Here is a 21958-nt window from a genome sequence, read left to right on the forward strand (position 1 = left end):
AAGGAAAATGTCAATCGCGAGTGGGTAAACACCTGTGTGGTGCGAGCTCTGTCGCCGTTTTCACACCAGCTCAAACTGTCAAAATTGCACCAGCGTTTCAAGGCTTTCAACGCTCATGGTATGGCAGATTTTCAAATCAAAATATATTTTTTCAAAGTTTTTTTTTAATTTTATTAGGCTTTTAATGAATTTTTATACTTATAAATTGGAAGTTGTCAGATTTGTTTATGTCAAGCTTCGTGTGTGTACCGGGTTCGAGTTAGCTTTGAGCTATTCAGTTTGACAATTCTAAACCGACCAAAGAGATTGATTGAAAAAATCGTTGTTTTGTGAGTTATTTTAATTTTGTTTAGTCTTTTGTAATTTGTGGATCAAATCTGGATTTGTTTCAGATTATTGATGGCCGTGATCTGCGTTAAATGTGGTTTCAATTTTGCGAAATTCAATCAGTTGGAAATGGTGGAGAAAAACAACAACTTTGTGAAAACATTTAAATATGATCATAAATAAGTTCATAGTTAATAAATTCAGCCCCTTTAAAAAACATAAAAAAGTATGATAAAATTTACATGATATCACTTCAATATCTGGCATACCATAATTTTGTATGTACCTTGACCATAACTGACAGCTCGCACGACCTAGGTAAACACGAAAACGTGTTCGGCTATTTTCGGCGCTGAGAGTTTTAATGAGGAGAGAAGAGCAGTTTTATTTGAGGCGTGATTATTCAGGCGGGATAATTGTAGTTGCTGAGAGCTGATATTTTGATATTTTAACAACCCTGCTACCAGGGCTTTTATTTAATTTTTAATGGCATTAATTAGACAAATAAAATAAAGAAACATTTAGACAATATTTTTGAAAACTTGAAAATGTTTTTCTATGGAAATTTTACCATATTGTTAATTAGTGCATTAAATAAACATAACTAATTTTGTGAAGGGTCTGAAGGGCTAATCATTGAATAATTTTCAGGAGCAGACTTGTGTTTAATCATATGTATTCAATATTTCAATACAAAAATATTTAGATCGTTTTAAAACAAATTTCCTTATCGGATTCTAACATTTTATTTTTCTGGTTTTATATTTAACATTTTTGGAAAAAAACTTTGAACCAACAACTGGAATGTTTGAATTTTTCAAGAAAAATAAAGTATAGTTAAATATATTTTTTTTAAGTTTCTCAGTATTTTTTTTGCCATAAAACTCAGTCAACATGCCTAAATCTACTGTATTTGCATTTTTTTTTCTTCTATGGCCAATACCATTTCAAAAGATAGAACTTCGATTTGATTTAAAATTTAGTTCAAATAAATACGTTTTATATTCATATCTTCAACATATTTTCAGCCGAGAAAAACAAGAAAAAAAATGCAAGTAAACCCCTTTGTTCCTTTTATAGATCTCGTAGTCAATTTCAAGGTTGTTTCTTTCAATGCTTTTTAATTATTTACTTAAATGTTCCTTTAACGATCTAAACCACGCGCACGAGAATTCTTTGTCTGAGCCAAGTTTCGCAGTCATCACGCTGAAGCATCACTTTAGCTAACGGAACCTCGCTAAGCAGCCGACACTCATTACCGACGACTGGATCGTGCAGACTCCACACAGCAGACGGCAAGCGATTAAATTATACTAAACCGCCTTCTTTCTGGGCAGGTCAGTCGTCCACACACGTCGTCGTTCGGCGGCCATGAATTCCACGGGGCGCGTGGTAGCTTGTTTTCATTGACCGTGATGGACCTTAAGTGTGCACCTCTCCGTTGAAATGCAAAAGGAAGTGACTTCCCTTTGGGGGAGATGAAAAGCATTTTAGTGTGGTTTATACTTAAACCTTAAACTTGAACTCCAAACTTTAAGGGTCAAACAGCGTCATATATGGTGAAGTCACTTCTGGACACGCGTCGCCACCAATTTTACGAAACTCATCTGTCGACGTCACAGTTTCACGCGGAAGCAGCGGCGGATCGTGGCTCAAAATTGAACCTCACATATTGTTTGCCGCATAACACATAAGAGATAAGATCGAAAGCTAAAACTTTCCGTTTCTTCGGAAGATTTACACATATCGTAATTAAATCGAATCATCTCCCTCATTTCGGTATTAATCGCGCACATACGATTGAGTTGTGGAGCTCGCGTAGATTACGCAACTCGCGCATTCCGCCTGCATCAGGCCGAGAGGCTTCTCCACTCAAACATGACGTATGCTCGAGTTACACACAGCTCTCGTACTCACCGATAGCGGTGGTTTCCTGCGCTTCCTCAATGTTAGATCACGCGAACGCCGAGTTGGCCATGCCCATCAGCGTAGGCCATGCCATCAGCTGTCCAATCGGGTGGAAAACGTGGCCAACGAGACTAGCGAAGACCAAGCAGGCTTTGCCCCCCAAAGAAGATCGCAGTAGGTACGTGCGGAAAGGTCTGCCAGTTTCGCGCAATAGGTCAAGCGTGATGATCATGGCTTGCTTTGTTCGCAAGACTCCCATGGCGCGGGCAGAGTGGATGACTCATCGACTGCTTCGGTGCCCCGTCGTTGAACAGTACTGTTCTTTGGATGAGAACCTCGCCGGGCTGAGGGGCAAGGATCTGCAGTGTCGTGTTTTTTTGCTGTGCGGAGTTATGCTTTAGTGCGCTTGTCCGGATGTAGTTGTCATCTGATCTCAGTTAAGCGGAGTTGAGGTCAACGACTTGGCACCAGAGAGTCGAGTCGCCGCCTGGCGACACGAGATTCGCGAAACAATATTATGATGATCGTTCCGCGGTGTTGAGCGCGCCATACTCTGTGCCAACCAATCATGATCAAAACAATTTCCGCAATCAGCGGAACATCTCTCCTGCTGCAGCGTTTTATTGCATCTTTTTGTGCATAGCTAAACGCGATGGAAAGATCGGCATTCAATCCCACGAGGTATTTAATAAACAAGGTGAATATTCGTAGGTAAAGTTGGATTGGACTTTTTTTTCCAACTCCATAATAAAGTGTTTCTGAATAACTTTTTTAAGAAAAAAATTCTTTGCAGAACATTAAATGGCTATTAAACTGATCTGAACCATGCAGAAAAAAGGGTTCAATAAAATTATGTTTATAAATTGAAGCATGTTTTGTAATGTTCAATTTTTTTGTGTAATTCAAAACCAAAATCAAAACATTTTGCTTGAATCCAATTCAAGAATGTTTAAAATGCTTTATCTTTTAATTGGACTAGAGATGATTCATTTGAAATTAGTTTCTCTCAAATGAAATAGAATATGTTCAATTCACTAAAATTCAAATTAATTCTAATATCTGTATGAATTTTAACAATGATGAACAGATTTCTGTTTAGGTGGTTTGTGATTTCATACCTCCCTTTCAACATTTTTTTACAGTTTTGAATAATTTGTAAAAACAAATACTTTGGGTTCTACAAAAACTTCATTTTTCATGTTTTATACTTTTCTGCATTCAGTTTCTATATTTTTATTAATTTGCATTTATCTTGTTTTTCATTAATTACCCTTTTGCCACTTTTACACTTTTTTGACTGTTTTTTTTATTCGTCTTTAGAAAATTTATTGATTAGTTTTAAAGTAGCAACAAAGTGCGTCAAAAAATAAAGTAGGACAGAGCCAAAATGACTGCATTTTTAATTTGACCTACAATATACATGAGGATATTAGTCAAAAACACAAACAAAGTCGACCCCTGAAAAAAAAAAAAATTTCCCAATGCCCTTACAAAAGGCCGCATCTGCAAAGTTAAAAAGGTAGCAGGTAGGGATTTTTTTTGTAGCTTTTAGAAAATATTGTATTTTTCAAAATGGGCAAACATTAGCACTATTTTAAATAATAACAAAATTGAGACTTTATCAAAAAAGTTTCCTTAAAATAGTTATAACTTGCAAAAGATGCAATTTATCAAAATTTAGTAAAAAGTAAAATTAAAAGTTACGTCACAAATTTGTTCTTCTTCATTTAGGCCGTTGCAAATATTTTTCAAAGTTTATGTCGCCTCCCCCCCCCCTTAAAAATTGGTCTGAAAAATCATAGGGCAAAAAAATATTTTTACAAAAAACTTCAATATTTCCATGAAAAGAGAAGTCTAATCAACTGAAAACAATTTAAAATGCATTTTTCTGCATTGATTATCATATTTAGCATGTTTGGGCTTGTTTAAAAAAGTTTTGAATTTTCATGAAATTCCAATGTATAGCACCGCAAAAAAAAATCGCAAAAAATAAAATTTTCGTCAATACCTGGATATTTTGGAAACTAATGATGGCAAAACAACTGGACAGGTGTATAATGCATTTTAAAACACTTTTTTCATTAAAATGTTGAAACCATGGCTCGTAATTTCAATTTTTATTCTTTTTTTTATTTTTTTGCCCCACCCCCCCCCCCCCCTCGACTTTGGTCAGATTCGAGGGACATAAACTTCAAAAAATATTTGCACCGGCCTTATTTATTTTTTAAATCACAGTTTTTTTCAAAAAGTTATTCCTTGGTCAAAGATTTTTTGCACATTCTGAAATGTTCTGATGGCATGGCATGTTTCCCCTAACACAAAATAAAAATAGTGTTTTTCTTTTAAATCAATTTTTAAGTAACAAAAATCAAGGAAAGCATTTTGCGGAATGAAATAAATAGGAATAAAACTTGTGTAGGTAATCGAATATAAATTAATACCTTGAGTAACCGTATTTTTTTTTTTTGCATTATCAAGTGAAGAATTTTTGAGAATATCAAATTTTGATTTTTTAACCGCAGATCAGGCCTGAATTTTTAATTATTTTTTTTTTGGGTAATAATGGTATTATGACTTTAAGAACCATGTAACAATTATTGGATAGTTTAGAAATTTTGATTTTTTTGAGTCAACATGACCCATTAGGCCTTGTCATTAATTTTTATGGTTTTATGCGTATTTTGCCTTCCTCACTGAGGTAAGGCTATAATCCTGCTCGAAAAATGAACTTTTGAAATACAGCTCGTAGACCTATATTCATGTATACCTATCGACTCAGAATCGAAAAATGAACAAATGTCTGTGTGTGTGTGTGTATGTGTGTGTGTGTGTATGTATGTATGTGTTCAAAATTCTTGCCAAGTTTTCTCAGCACTGGCTGAACCGATTTTGATCAAACCGGTTGCATTCGACAAGGTTTAGGGTCCCATACATCGCTATTGAATTGTTTGAAGTTTCGATAAGTAGTTCAAAAGTTATATATAAAAATGTGTTTTCACATTTATCCGGATCTCACTTATATGCATGAAAACTATGTCCGGATCCATCATCCAACCCATCGTTGGTTAGGTAATCAAAAGACCTTTCCAACGAGTCCAAAACATCGAAGATCTGGCAACCCTGTCTCGAGTTACGACCACTTAAGTGATATTTATGTACTTTTTTGAAGCCGAATCTCACTTAAATGTATGTAAACGAAGTCCGGATCCATCATACGACCCATCGTTGGTTAGGTAATCGAGAGACCTTTCCAACGAGTCAAAAACATTGAAGATCTGGCAACCCTGTCTCGAGATATGTCCTCTTAAGTGATATTGATGCACTTTTTTGAAGCAGGATCCCACTTAAATGTATGTAAACTATGTCCGGATCCACCATCCGACCCATCGTTGGTTAGGTTATCGAAAAACCTTTCCAACGAGTCCAAAACATTGAAGATCTGGCAACCCTGTCTCGAGATATGGCCACTTAAGTGATATTGATGCACTTTTTGGAAGCCGGATCTCACTTAAATGTATGTAAACTTCAATTCAATTCAATTGTGTTTTTATTAGAATTTAACAGTTCTGTTCCAGGATGTTACATTTGCAATTCAGAGATTTGGAGAACCTTTCAACTGAGATCAATTCATAAGCCTTTGCAGGGAGGATACATATTTCTGCGTTTAGATTTTGCTAACTGGGTGTTCTTTTAGGGAAAATAATTTTTGAGAAAAAACCCTAGATCTAATGTATGTAAACTATGTCCGGATCCATCATCCGACCCATCGTTGGTTAGGTTATCGAAAAACCTTTCCAACGAGTCCAAAACATTGAAGATCTGGCAACCTTGTCTCGAGTTAACTTAAGTATATATGTGTGTACGTTTTTTTCTGGATTCAAAAAAATAGCTGAAATATGTGTCCAAACCACTCATATTACCCAGTGTTGGTAAAAAGTGAGGAAGGCATCAACCACATAGGTGGATTAAGTTAGTTTTTTCAAATAAGGCCGTTGCAAATATTTTACAAAATTTATGTCGCCCCCCAGTTCAGTTGGTTAGACTACTTTTTCCATTTAAATTTTAAAGTTTTTTGAAATTTTTTGTATTGTCCCCTGGTTTTTCGGACCGATTTTAAAGATCGGGGGGGGGGGGGGGGAGGTAGTCTAACCAACTGAAAACAATTGGAAATGCATTTTCCTGCGTTTAAAAACAATTTTAGCATGTCTGGGATCGATCAGAAATATTTTCAATTGTCGTGGAATCCAAATCTACAGAACCGTAAACAGATTTTTTTTCGGCGAATTATATATTTTGAATACTAATGATTGCAAAACAACTGGGCAGGTGTTAAATGCATTTTAAAACACTTTTTTCATTCAAATGTTAATACCATGGCTAGTAATTTAATTTTTCATGCTTTTTTAATGTATTTAAAAAAAATACAAAAATCAAAAACTGGCAATTTTTAATATGAAAAACATAGAAATATTTTTATCTTTTTTTCAAATAAACTTTTTGAAAATCGGCCTTCGTCATGCACACAGGACCGGTTTAACGAGTCTTCACCAAAATTTTGAGCCGATTTGGTCAAAGCAGTGAGGAGATATCGTGGCACCCATTTTTTTAAACTGCTCACTTAAAATAGCTATATCTCGGCAATTATACAACCAAATGTCTTCAAATTTATTTTGATAATAGTTGAAAATATATATTTTAATGCCCAGAAAACAGGTTTAAAAAAAGTTTAAGTGTGTGCTCAAACCAACCTCTGATATTTTTGCTGATTTACATGTATGTGACCCCTTAATCGATACGTCAAAATAAGGGAAAAATTAACGAAAATGGAAAGAAAAACATGTAATTTAAAACTAAAACGCTAAACGCGTTTAAATTTTTGAGCTTGATTACGCGCAGGCGTTACACTTTTTATTTGATTGATTTCTCGAAAACAGTGTACAGTTTACATTCTTTCGAAAGCAATTTGCAGATTTGCACAAGACGTATAGATTGCCTTAAAAAGATTGCAAAAATGTTTCGTTGTTCCAGAGAAATCGACAAAATACAAAATGTTATAATTAAAAATGTTTACAATAGTCGGCCATGTACGTGTGTCAAACGCGTTCTGACTAAAATCCCTTTGGCCAGTTGTCGCACTTACATTTTCAAGGTGTGCCAAGATACACCCAAACGGCGGTCGCATGATTGTGATGCATGGCGGCATGAAAGTATTTCAGAATCTGCATGAAAACTGTCCTCATGCATTAATTGCGATATAGGGGTATGACATTTTTGCCCGTTACCGACAATTATCGACATTACCGACGGCTTTTTGGTTCTATTTCACAAAAAAAAACCCTCAACACAACGACGATTGAACCACCAACTTCTTGGTTGTTGATCCGACACGCTACCACCGCGCCATAGACGCATGATGAAATGTGAGTGAAAGAGCACCAACATATTCTTCTCTTTGGAGTGTTGCTCGGGGACGGGCCAGCATTATATGTGTTGGTGAGAACTGCAGATCGCTGAAATGTTTACACGCGGGCAAAAATGATCTACGGGCTTGCTGCAGAAAATGTCACAATGCACCCATTTCAGTGCTGAAAAGTAGAACTTTTCAGCATTGATTTTGAAAAGTGTTGCTATTCGATTCTGTTATTTTTGGTACAGAAAAGTAGGCTATTTCGTCGTTCAAGAATGACAGGAAAAGTAAGTAGTTTCACGACGGAATTGCAAAAATGTATTTTTACAACCAGTTAAATGAGGCTTTTGACCTTTTTTAGAAAACAAATATTTGTTCAATTGCAACTGCTAAAGAGCACTCAAAACTCCGTAACCAGTAACAAAAAATTACCTTATCTCTCTTATTTCATCTCATCAGGTTTCCGAACGAAACAACACGAACCACTTGTTCGCGGTGTGGCACTTTTCACCGTGTTTTGCGCAGATAAGATAAGCGCACAGAATAAAGCTCCCCCCTGTGTTGTTATCAGCGCATGTTATCAACGTCAACGCGCACAATGAGTCACATTTTATTGGCGCGACGACGACGACGACTTTGGCCACTTGAGCAAATTTCAAACCTCCAACTGTCAGGTGAGCAAGACACGGTTGGCCATGAATGAGTCAAGTTTGTTGTTGTTTTCAGCGGGTTATACAATTCATGGGGAGGGGGGCCAGTTTAGCTTCCGGAACACAAAGAAAAGCTAGCAATTTTAATTAAATTTGGTAATTTGTATTGTTCTTTCCCCGTTTCAAGACGATCATCTCAATTTCTGCGTCTTCGCGGTGCAAATCAGAGGGGGGTGAACATCCCAAAAAAGGAGCAACCCTCGGTCGAAACCAAAAGTGTATCGCAGTAGCCGTCCGCCTACTACGCGACCCGTGATCTCACCGCCGCGGTATTGTAGATTCAGGTGGGGAAAACTGCGGTAACAACAGCGAAAGTTTCGCGCCTCGGCGCATCATTTAAAATGTGAATAATTACGCTGCCGGTCTACGGCGGCGGACCCCTCGAAGAAGGTGAGAGTCTGGGGTGCGCATCTCCCCAACAACAACACCAACAGCGCGATCAACAATAGCAGTAATATTATTCCGCGTTTTCCGCGGCTGAGCAGGTGAAACTTGCGGCGGATCACCCCTCGTCGCGTTCCGAGGGGTACTTTTGGACCAAAATAACTGAATTGAATAATTAATTCCGTCAACAACGAAGTTTCGAAGTTGACGGTGCGTCACCTTCAGGGGTTGCTGCGATCATCACTTTGGGTCATCGCGGAGAAATGGTTTGGAAAGCCGCGAACCGGTTCAATCCGCGTCGGCGGTGACTCAGTAGTCCAAAGTCACGGATGACCGGGGATCCTTTGGTAACGGGGCCCAGGAAGTTTCAGTATACTGAAGAAGCCGCGCCCGTTCCCGTCGATCGACCCTCATCAATATTCATCCACAATACGAAACCGATTCGTCCAAAACAGACCTTCACGACCGAATTTGGAAGACCTTGGACGAACGATTGCTTCTGTGTGGTTTTCCAGCGCGAAACCAAACAAACATCGAAAATCGAGCGGCAATTTTCGAGGCGGTTTTTCAATTGGGCGGTCGTCGTGAAGACAAAGAGGAATAACCTCCAATTTCTCTGCGTCGAGGTGGATTTTCGGCCTGTTTACGACACCAGTGTCAACAAAAACATTTGAAAATGGCGAAAAAGCTTCCATCTGTCAAATTTCTTACAAAAATAAATACTTCAAACCCTGATGAAGATGACCGAAACGTCAATGTTCACAAAAATACGCCGTTTCCAAACGTCACTCCAAGCATTTTCGATTTCGATCAGGCGACGACGGTGATTGCTGAAAGACACGCGAGCGCCGTGAACAAGAGTAGCGTAGCAGGCCATGGCATCAAGGACTTTGTGATCCCTGGCGGGCACGGCATTTACTACTTGGTCGTGTGGTACCGGCCTGGTTTCAGCGCAGAAATCGGAGCAAGTATTCTAGCCAGTGGCCTAGATGGCGAGGTTGTCACAAAAGGGGCGGATATGTAAGGGGTCATTCATGAACCAAATTTATAGTGCATCGGGGAATGACCCGAGGGTCAGAAACGCCCCAAACATGGTTTGACAGATAAATCTAAAATTAATTTCGGTATTATCCTCGAACCAAATGATTATTTTTACCCTCAGTGCCACAAATCTGAAGCAATGTTTGAAAAGGGTGCATAAGCATTTTGACAGCTGGAACTATTTTACAAAATTCGAGACAACAGATAACTATGGAACCAGCTTTTGTTTTCCAATTCGAGTTTTGTGAAAGCTGTTTTCTCGGAATTTGCGGAATAGTTCTAACTGTCAAAATGATTATACGCCCTTTTCTCGTGTTGATTCGGAAATGTGTAAATATTTATTTAAAAATTTTATTGAAAAAATCATTTTAAACTCATTAACTTATCTCATCAGAAAAGGCCTCTAGTTTAATCGAGTCCCAAAATGGCTCAAAAACAATTTAATGCACAGTTATAAATCAAGACGAACCCCCAAAAATAGTATCAAACCTAATCAACCATCAAAAACACACTCTTCACACATAATTCTTTCACACCTCGGAACAATTTAAGCGCATTAATCGGCACAAAAACAATCGCAAACTTCCGTTGCAAAACGCTTCTTTCTTTTAACCTTCCCCAACCGAGGAGGAGGAAGGTAAACGGTTTAGCGAAAGAATTTCTTGGCGTGAAATTGACGCCGCTAATGTGTGTATGTGTGAATTTGGTGTGAGTGTAAATTTACGCCTATTTTTGGTGCGCGAACTTTCTTTTCGGACGCTTCGGACAACTCCGATGAGTGCGAAATGGATTTAAGAAAAAAAAAAATCGAAAAAAGCATTCCGCAATGGAGTCTGTTAATGAACGCTACATTTTTTCACTTCACTCGCGGTTTCGTCGTTTGTGGAACGGTCTCGAAACGGGTGGGTCATGTGGGTGGTGATGGGGGGTGGCTCGACAGCTGATTTTGGTTAAGTTTATGAAGAAGTTTTCTTGATTTGTTGTAATTTGTGATTTGTTAACCCTCTAGTGCCCAAATTTTTTTTTCGAAATTTTTTATTTTTCCCGTGTTTAGGAGGTCATTTTGAGCAACTTTTGTTATACGAAAAACTTGACTTCTCTTGTTTTATGTTTTTCTTGTTTCATTTTTAGTATTTTAATTTGCATTTATCTTGTTATGTTTATGTTTGTTTTTGGTAGTATTTGGCCTATTCTACCACCTCCTATCATTACATTTTACCTATCTAATTTTTTCGTGTTTTTAAAGCCACTTTTTCAATTTTCTGCTGTAAAATGGCATCATTATCATTTAAATTGTAAATAAATGCGTAGAGGCATAGTCTGGGACACTAAAAAAAATACTGCATACTTCTTTTTACTTAAAATATAGGAAATGTTAGTAAAAAACACAGCCAAAGTTGACACCTAAAAAAATTACATTTTTGAAAACATTGGCAAAGTCACATAAAACAAGTAAAACTTCCAACCCATAAATTTTCTAAAATTTTAAGAGTTCTTCTTTCCAATGCTTTTTAAAGATCAAAAATTGATTGAAAAATGGATTTTTGGCGATTTTTTAAATCTAAGCCCGTCTAAAGGCGGGGTTGGTTTGTAGAGGGTTAATTTATTGGATGTGATGTATAACTGTATATCTTTGAAGGAATCTTGACTGTTAAAATTTTGTATGGTTTCAAAATATATAACAGAACTTTTTGATTAAATATGTTTGTTGTTTTACAGAAAAAAGTTTCTTACAAACTTTTACGAATATACCTTAATTTTGAGATGGTTAGGGTGTCACCATTTTAATTTTAAGTTTTTGCCCCTCGGGTCTAGACGAGGTCGATAGGGATCGGATTTCGGATTTCGGAATATCAATCGAACTAAAAGTACAATACGTCCACAGCAAAATGTATTGAAAACACATTTCGATGGAGACGCATCGTACTTTTAGTTCAATTTATATGCCAAAATTCTTATATCTCAGAATTCTGCTTTTGAAAAAGTTAGAGATTACCAAAAAAAAATCACAATTTTGTTAGCTATTTTTTTAAATGTCTTTATATTTTTTTAAAACCTTTCACTGATTGAGCCACTTGGAGATATGCTTTTTCAAAAAGAAAAAAAAGAAAACCCCATTTATCGATATAAAATGTGTATTTTTTTATTCAAGTGCAGTGAATAATATTTTTTGTATTTTTTTCTGGAGAAATTTAAAAATAGGGGGACAGAAACTTGAAATAAAATTTGCAATGGTCTTATAGGAAAGGAGGAACAATAAAAATAAATACTCATTGAGTGTTCCAACTAAAATTTCAGTTTTTAGGGGAAATTCTCGTATGTTTGGCGGGTTAAGCACTCGCTCCCAACTCCATCCATTTTGCTGATTTTCGCTATTTAATCATCTTATTTTCTAAAACTGTTTATAGAAACTTGCTTGCTCACTTCCTATTGTACTATTTAACACCGATTTCAGTTGAACACGCATTTTATGAGCTGTAATTGAACGTCAAAGTGCTGATATGACAACATAAGAGGCACGCTGGAATTAGATGCTGTTCCCCTTGGTTTGATAGTTTGAACAAGTGATGTTTTTATTTTGAAACCCATACTTAAGGTTCGAAATGCCATTGTTAACTAAAACAGTTCTAACAAGAAGCATTGAAAGTCACAGACAGGGTTGCCAAATATTCAGAAAAAAATATGCTAATGAAAATGTATAACTATTGTTTTACTGCGAAAAGTGTCTTTAACCGAAATGTGATAATTCGATGAGCACCATGTTCAAGATATAAAATCTTGATAACAGTGTGAAAAATGATGCAATTTAAAACTTTTTGAAAATGTTAATTAAAAAAAATATATTTTAAATTCAAATTTGTTAATAATAGAAAGGAAAACTCAACAAAGAACGGATACACTCCTAAAAAATTACTTTTCAATGCATAAATTACAATTGCGCAAAATTACCAATTTTCAATTCTTAAATCATTCAGTACGTAATAGGTATTTCAGCAACTATTGAAATGAAAAATGGCAAGACAAAAAAATCGTGACCCGACCTGGAAAAAAAACTTGTAAAAAAGATCAAATAAAAACCATAAGGAAATAGTGTCCTAAAGCCCCATATATTTTTTGTTGTACCGCGGAAACAAAACATACTTAAAAGCATTTTTTGATAACTTTGCTTTAGTTTGATGCAAAAAAAGTACTTATAATTGATTTAAAAATTAATTTTAATTTTTTTTTTGGTTGTACATTGTGCTGGACCCAATTGATATCATTTTAACCTTAAACCAAAGCTCGTGGGAATAAAATTGTAAGTTGGAACCATTTTTGCCAGTTTTAAGGCCTTTTTCCGTTTTGTCTTTCTTACAAAAAAAAGTTTAATATTTGCATTTGGAAAAACGCTTTACTTAGAAACATTCGTGGAAGGGTTGGTAATCATCATCCTAGAATAAAAGCCCAAAACATTTTTTTTGCAGGTTTTGAAGCACTCTTTAGATAAACTTTGTCTCGAAACCCAAAACTCAAGCCTGATTTTTTAGACTTTTTTTCTGAAGTTCTTGCGCGATGTCTGTATCCGCTCTTAAAAATGTGTGCCCTCCGTCATACGAAACTCATCAAATCCACAATTTTTGGCCGATTGGAGTCATTTCTTTATTGACTCACAATTTTGGAACGGTAAAAGTGGTCAACAATATTTTTTAGAGGTAATTTTTTGTCTATTTTACAAATTCAAATAACTCAATTTTCCAACAAAAGTCATAAACTGATTGTGCCCAAAATTTGAAGCTTTTACGTATTATTTTTACTCTATTTTTTCTTATTCATTATAGTCGAAAGAGCGACAAGTCGTCAAGTCCAAGCTTAAAGGCCAGCGCATTTGATACATTGCTTTTTAAAGGTGAATCATCCACTAGCATTGAAGACTGTGCATCCTTCATATTTTTCCACACATATTAATCTAATACAGTCCAGACTCGATTATCCGAAGGCCTCGGAAAAATTTCACTTCGAATAATCGAATCTTCGAATAATTGAATCACGAAAAACGGTGTTGAAATACGGAGAAAATTTATTTGGTATGCTAAAAGACAATCAGCAACTCAAATTCAACTAAAAAGGGTTGCTGAACACGAAAACTTATTTGTTGAATTATTAAGAAAATGCTTTTTGTTATAACCAAAATCAAGCACTTAAATTTGACTTGAACCTTAATTTGATGTGAGGGAGCAAAAAAAATCAAAAAACATGCAAATTTTAATGAAAATTTAAGTGCAATCAGCTAATATCAATTTAAAATGCATTCCCTTGCGTAAAAAATCATTTTTAGCATGTTGACTTTGAAAAATATTTGCATCGGCCTAACCTGAATTGTAACCTTCGAATAACCGAACTTCGGATAATCGAGTTTACATTGCTCGGGTGAGTTTTCAAAATGCCGTAAGAGCCACCGTGACCTCTGACACTAATTTTCGTTTTTCTCGAAAATGAAACAAAATTTCATTTATTTTAAGTATGGGGCACTAGGGTGTAATATCAAAATCGATTTTCCAGTACAGCACTTTTTCAGTCCCTTTTGGAGTCCTAAACAACTCCCCAAAGTTTGGGAACGATTGGTTTAGTCCTCACTTTGCGCAAAGCGATTCAATTTTCCATATAAATTTGTATGGGAAAAATATTTTTTTTTGAATTTTGATATTTAAAAAATCCAAGTTTCACGCTGTACTTAAACCGGATTCATATTCGGATGCTCTGGAAGGTGCTCTACAACTTTCCCGAAGAGAGTATGGTGCTAACTTGCCCTTGAAAGAAGATACAGCGTCCTCAAAACTCGTCAAAAACGTGATTTTCGAGCAAAAAACACGTTTTAGACGAGTTTTGAACACGCTGTATCTTTTTATAGGAGCAAGTTAGCACCATACTCTCTTCGGGAAAGTTGTAGAGCATATTTCAGAGTATTCGAATATGAATCTGGTTTAAGTACAGCGTGATGCGTGAAATTTATAAATATCAAAATCCAAAAAAATGATTTTCCCCATACAAATTTCCATAGAAAATTGAATCGCTTTGCGCAAAGTGAGGACTAAACCAATCGTTCCCAAACTTTGGGGAGTTGTTTAGGAACTTAAACGTTGCTGTGCTCATTAGATTTGAACAATTTTATTTTTTTCCATACAACTATATTACACCATAATGGGGCACTTGAAGGACGTGTAGATGAACAATCTCGAGCTTTTTTGATATCGGTTTTTCGTAATTAGTTCGAATACCGATGCAAAAAGGACTTTGTTTACCAATGGCTCTTACGGCTTTTTGAAAACTTATCCGAGATTTCTTCAATTTTTTTAACAGTCCAAAAACAAAATTGCATTTGGAAGTTTTGGAAATTTTGCCTATTGAACCTTGTCCAAAAAACTCCAGATTTTTTTCAACTTTGGTTAGTAAACAACAGGTAAAAAGATAACGTTGTAATATGAAAATAAATAGATAAATAGGGTTAATACATTCCAGAAGGATTGGGTGCCCTGGAGATATTTAAAGATAAACCTAAATTACGTAGTCCAACGGCATACCGGTTATGTCTACAACTACTTTGACTTTTTGTTTTCATCTTAAAAATTGAACCATTTAACGCCATCATTCTGAAACTCTTACAGTTTCTTTTACGATGTTTCTGTTGTTACAAACTTGCAAAAAAAAAACAAGAATCCGCAGTTGTCATTTCTCGCGACCTTCGCTTGCTGTCAATTGACTCGCTCTCTCGCCCATGCCGAAGCGCATCTCCTCGCCTACTTACTGATCGCCAATCGCTTCAAAAAAAATGTTTTCATAACTCTCTCGTCCCCACGCCGCTGTCATTCCAACCACTGATCACGCTTCATCAGCTCGCGATTGACATCGGTCATCGGTTGCTTTGTCTCTCATATGTGAGTTTGTTTTGATCAGCCAGTAGCCATAACGTCAATATGTAAACACATAACAAATTTTGCGGTTTCGCAGCAGCGCGCACGTTATGAACACCATCGATCGCAGCAGGCCAGCAGCGAAATTAACCGTCTCATTAGCACAATTACACCGTCGTCGTCGTTGCACAAAACAGTGAGTACTCGCACACTTGTTCACTTTCCACCGCGTGTAGAAACAGCTGAATTCGTTGCCTCACTTACATGTCGATACACTTGTGCTTTAGCTCTCTTCTTTTCACACTCACTCACACCGGGCTGCGGTTACGCCGAAATCCATCAAAGTTTTTAGCGAACGAAAATTTCCAATCTTTGCTGTTCGGCGCACGGAAGCGTCAATATCTTGATATTTTTTTCTGTTGCTCTCTTCATTGCACCATCTTCGGCGATATTTTCCATTTTTTGCTCTCCCTCTCCCCGTTAATTTCGTTATGTTTCCACTCTCTTCACTAATGTTTCCCTTTCAATCATCTGCGATTGGCTAATCACGCGAGGAAATTAGTGCACCAACAATAAGTATCGCGCGTTACGTCAAATATTTTCTTCGTGCCGACGCCACTGGCAAACCATACACTTACACTCGTGCAAGAACGCCCCTAAAGGTGGGGGCAGTTCAGAAGAAAAAAAACTAGGTGAAATCGATCACGCACGAAGAAAAAAACGAGAGCGACAAAGAAACCAAAACCCCAAAATACGACATCCGAGCAGGCCCCGATCGATGCGCCAATATTTTGGAAGGTTTTTTGGTTCGTTTTAGTGGACACGAAAGTATGAGCGCGAGCTAGTGACTTCGAAGCAGGCTATGAACCGCCGTTACCTTGGCTGCCGAGGCTGCCATTAACAGGACTTTACGCGCGCGATTACATCGATTTCAAAGGAACCTTAGCAACCAAGGTAAACGACAACAGGACAACAAACACAAAGGTCCGCCCCAGCAGAACCTTCGTCAGCGACCCGCAAGGAATCGATGCTAACCAGTCTTGTACTCCGGTGACAGCTCCCGCAGACACACGCGATATTCGCGAGGAACTCGCGAATCACACAATAGAAAACACCAGAAACCGTCAACGAAAAAAAAAAAGAAAAAACAAACCACGAACCCGAAAACAACAACAACAAAAACCACCGCGCGACGGCAATTGTGCCTCCCGCACTCGAACGCTACTCTAACCGCACTGAAAGTGCGCCACCGAAGAGTCCGCTGGCAAAGGTGTGCACAAAAACGCGAACACCTGGCCTCGCTTCGGGTGTTCTTCGTCGGTCGAGGCTCGGGTGGTAACCACGACGACGGCACGACCAAAGCAAGCGACGAGCGCGCGCAGTGACGAAGACGACGGAAAGTCCGCGAGAGCAGTGAGTCAGGTGGAGTTTTGTTGAGAGGTTCCGAGTCACGGCACGGTACGGTGAAATGGTAGCGTCACGAAGTGTGATGGGTTTTTTTGTTTGTTTGTCGTGGCTTGCGTTTGGATTGCATGAATGAGTGGGGTCATTATTTGTGTTTGGAAGAATTTGGAATTAACAATGCAAAAAGGAGAAAGATTCATAAACAAGTTTTATTTATTTTATACTTAAGCTGCAAATATTTTTCTAAATTTTTAAAAAGCTGGTGGCATTTTTTTAATAATTAAAAAAATCAACGAATTGATTTCAAATGCATTCCGTTACGTCTACAATCATTTTTAATATGTTAAAGTGCGACGTACAGCCCCTGAAAAGTTTTTTTTTTAAATGAAAAAATGTTTTTTTTATCTCTCTTTAATACTTGGATATTTTGAAAACTAATGAGGCCGTTGCACATATTTTTTTCAAAGTTTATGTCGCCCCCCTTTTCAAAATCGTTCCGAAAAAACAGAGGGCAAAAATTTTCTTTTCAAAAAACTTCAACATTTTTGTCGAAAGAGATTCCTAATCAACTGAAAACAATTTAAAATGCATTTTCTTGCATTTAACCCTCTACTGCCCAAATTTTTTTTTCGATTTTTTTATTTTTCTCGTGTTCAGGAGGTCATTTTGAGCAACTTTTGTTCTACGAAAAACTTTACTTCTCTTGTTTTATGTTTTTCTTGTTTTATTTTTAGTATTTTAATTTGCATTTATCTTGTTTAGTTTATGTTTGTTTTTGGTAGTATTTGGCCTATTCTACCACCTCCTATCATTACATTTTGCCTATCTAATTTTTTCATGTTTTTACAGTCACTTTTTCAATTTTTTGCTCGTTTTTCACATTTTCTGCTATAAAATGGCACCATTATCATTTAAATTGTAAAAAAAATGCGTAGATGCATACATAGTCTGGGACACTAGAAAAAATACTGCATACTTCTTTTTACTTAAATTATAGGAAATGTTAGTAAAAAACACAGCCAAAGTTGACACCTAAAAAAAATACATTTTTGAAAACATTGGCAAAGTCACAAACAAGTAAAACTTCCAACCCATAAATTTTCTAAAATTTTAAGAGTTCTTCTTTCCAATGCTTTTTAAATATCAAAAATTGGTTGAAAAATTGATTTTTGGCGATTTTTTAAATCGAAGCCCGTCTAAAGGCGGGGTTGGGTTGTAGAGGGTTAAAATCACTTTTTGCATGTCTGGGATCGATCAAAAATATTTTTAACTTTTGAGAAATTCCGTTGTACAGTACTGCGAAAAGTTTTTTTTTCGGCGAAAACAAAAAAATTGTCAATACTTAGATATTTTGAAAAGTAATGTTTGCATAACAACTGGGCAGGTGTAAAATGCATTTTAAAACACTTTTTTCATTCAAATGGTAATACCATGGCTTGTTATTTAAATTTTTATATTTGCCAGTGTCGAGTCGAGGGACATAAACTTCAAAAAACATTTGCAGCGGCCTCAGTAGAATTTTCATAACATAAATTTGTTTAGCATAATATCATAATATATTTAACATATAAGATAACGTAAGGATAACAGAAGGTATTTTCAGAGATTCCGATTTCTTATGCTTCTAAAAGTTGTGCAAACTTTCTTTGGCGTTTTCTATATCGACTTGTTACGCCCTTTTGCAATGTCAGTCTTGATTACAAAGTTTCAAAAAAATTTTCGTAGGGATCTAAATATTTCACAAATGCCTAATTGTTTACCATTAAAATTATGACCATTAGTTTCTGAGATATTGATACTAAAATAAAAGGCTGTTTAGATGAGACTTAAAATTTCTTGATTCTTTTTTTATTCCAGCAACCAGGGGTCCATTCTTCAAGGTCTTTAAGGAAAGTTTATTGAAAATTTTCTCCATTTGAAAAAAAAAATATTTTCAGGGATGAACAATCATGAACACTATTTAAAAAAAATTTAATGGTTTGAATTTTTCAGCAAAAATTTAAGTGGCTGTGCCTTTAAAGGGATCATCCATAAACCACGTGGACACTTTTTTAAAATCTCAGACCCCCCCCCCCTCCCCCTCCCCCCTCGGGGACAATTTCCATACAAAACAAATCTTTTTTGTCCACGTGATTTATGGCTCCCATAAATCACGTTTTTTGTTTTTTGTTTTTTGTTTTTTGTTTTTTGTATTTTGTTTTTTGTTTTTTGTTTTTTGTTTTTTGTTTTTTGTTTTTTGTTTTTTGTTTTTTGTTTTTTGTTTTTTGTTTTTTGTTTTTTGTTTTTTGTTTTTTGTTTTTTGTTTTTTGTTTTTTGTTTTTTGTTTTTTGTTTTTTGTTTTTTGTTTTTTGTTTTTTGTTTTTTGTATTTTGTTTTTTGTTTTTTGTTTTTTGTTTTTTGTTTTTTGTTTTTTGTTTTTTGTTTTTTGTTTTTTGTTTTTTGTTTTTTGTTTTTTGTTTTTTGTTTTTTGTTTTTTGTTTTTTGTTTTTTGTTTTTTGTTTTTTGTTTTTTGTTTTTTGTTTTTTGTTTTTTGTTTTTTGTTTTTTGTTTTTTGTTTTTTGTTTTTTGTTTTTTGTTTTTTGTTTTTTGTTTTTTGTTTTTTGTTTTTTGTTTTTTGTTTTTTGTTTTTTGTTTTTTGTTTTTTGTTTTTTGTTTTTTGTTTTTTGTTTTTTGTTTTTTGTTTTTTGTTTTTTGTTTTTTGTTTTTTGTTTTTTGTTTTTTGTTTTTTGTTTTTTGTTTTTTGTTTTTTGTTTTTTGTTTTTTGTTTTTTGTTTTTTGTTTTTTGTTTTTTGTTTTTTGTTTTTTGTTTTTTGTTTTTTTGTTTTTTGAAGAAAAGATGAAATTTTTCAAAGACATTTAATTTACCTTGCATTACTATTTTTATATTTAAGAATTTAATTATACACAAAAAATAAGAAAATCTCCTTAAGATTTTTTTTCTCACAAAAAAAATACTTTCTTTTGTAAAAAAAACAATACAACAAACATTTCTGAGGAATGATCATTTTGGGAAACGGTTAATTCTGAAGAATGGGCCATCCTTGATTTCTGAGGAATGACATTCAGGGAAATTGTCTTTTCTGGGCAATGGCATTTTGGGGAATTAGAAATGTATTTGAAAAGATTGAAGCAAAAAGCGGTTAGAAAGCCGAATTAAAAGAATTCATCCAAATAAAAAAAATAATACAAAGAAAATTCAATTTGAATGAAAAAAAAAATCTTTGGTTTTTATACAATTAGTTTATTTTAAATGAACATTTTATTTATTATTTATTCTTTTGTAATAATTTATAAAACACCTTTTCCAACGCCCCATTCGTGCAATTCCATTCCTCGGCCCCATAAACTGCAGCTAATCAACTTTGGCGAAGGCCAAAGTGCCACAAACTGAGTCACCCACCTCGCGGACACCGATCGGTCAAATAGAGTTAAATATTATAAAAGAGGGAAACAATAAATAAATGAAACGGATTATCGTTACATACAACACAACTACCAAACGCCACACACATACCAAGAGTTTCAGCACCAATCCAGATTGACAGTACCGGGGGTATCGGTAAAATCACCCACTTTTTTTAATTTTTAGCTGAGGGAACCTATTTTCGACTGTTTTTAAAGTTTATTGGAATTTTGTTTTGCTTTTTAAACGAGTATCGAACTTATCAATAGTGACGTACAATTTCGATGGATCGAACACAGGATACATTGTCACTGGATAGGCTGACAATAGATCCGTTGCTCCTACTTCCACAAGTCCAAGTTACAAATCTGTACAGTCCAAGTTGGCGCGGTTTTTTCTCAAGGTGATCCGCAGACATTTTGCGGAAAGCGTTTCTTCGTTGGCGGTTTTATTTTTTCTCTCCTTAGTCTCTTATTTCTATATTAAATTAAATTCTGCAAAGCGGAAAGAAAACAGGTTCTAGTCGTCGGGGCTTGAGGTTTAAGTCTTAGCGTGGACCGTTTAATTTTTCGTGTTCTGCGGTTTGATCTTGGTTGGGAAGGCGGGTTGGGAATAGATTATGTTTGTTCTTTAATGGACTTTTTTCAGAACTGTGTTGAATGTCATTATACACTGTGTGTTTGAGAGTGAAAAAAGCCCCGTAATAAAGCTCTCAATTAACGAACACTGTTGGGATAAAACGTCAAGCAGAGATTAGCACGAGAGAGACAAAACAATGCTTCGAATTAAGCTGAGTTTTATGAACCGGGCCGGCTGCTGCCGGACTTCCTCGAAGGTTGTTCTGAGGCGAGCGCAGATTTTTTTTTGTTTAATTCAATTAATTTAGAAGCAGTGACTAAAATTCCACGGAATTCCAACACGCACTGCCGGCAGTAGGCGTTGACTATAGAGTGGGTTGCATGCGTAAAGTGCTGATTATAAGTTGTGCTTTACCTGACCACGCTTGCTGTGATAGATTGCTGATATCACAATTATTAAAGGTCCGTCATGTGCATGTTTGGGCAAGCCGTCACGAAATTGCAGCTTTGTTTAAAACTGTTGAGATATCTGAAGATCTATTATCTATTTTTTTTTTAATTTTGGGATTTTGCAACATTTTTTTACATTTCTAAAGATCTTTATATTTTTAAAGTTGTTGTTTTTTTACCAATTCTGATACAGACTATTCTTCTCCATAATTTCGTAGCCGGCCTTCGGATATTGGATTGGTTGAACACTCACTCATTAGAAAAGAATCACTCAACTACATTCCTTTGGTTTTCTCGGTCATTTGGCTCTCATTACCGCGAAACCGCGGTACGTCCCAGCAGTCAACTGGAACACACAAGCGTAAACTAAACGTTTCGTTTATGAAATATAAAAAAATAGAAACATTCCAACAGAAACGGTTCGGTTCCATTTCCACACATGAGAAAGATGGAGGAAA

At 35.8% G+C, this 21958-nt stretch overlaps 1 protein-coding gene across 3 annotated transcripts in view; it reads right to left on the reverse strand.

Annotated features, from left to right (window-relative positions):
• Positions 1 to 16917, reverse strand: part of LOC120423599 (bicaudal D-related protein homolog) — a 75807-nt gene extending 58890 nt beyond the window's left edge. For 2 of the 3 annotated variants that reach the window (XM_039587487.2, XM_039587472.2), the window contains exon 1: positions 16701 to 16917. Coding sequence is in view for 1 of the 3 variants with exons in the window: in XM_039587464.2 (XP_039443398.1) it covers positions 16543 to 16563 (21 nt within the window). In the remaining 2 variants the exon portion in view is untranslated. Of the gene's footprint in view, positions 1 to 16542; positions 16579 to 16700 lie in introns of those variants that run through there. The other variant, XM_039587464.2, reaches the window with a different exon arrangement.
• Positions 16918 to 21958: the final 5041 nt, after the last annotated feature.

The sequence above is a fragment of the Culex pipiens genome, chromosome 3 (genome assembly GCF_016801865.2).
Source record: "Culex pipiens pallens isolate TS chromosome 3, TS_CPP_V2, whole genome shotgun sequence".
Lineage (NCBI taxonomy): Eukaryota > Metazoa > Arthropoda > Insecta > Diptera > Culicidae > Culex > Culex pipiens.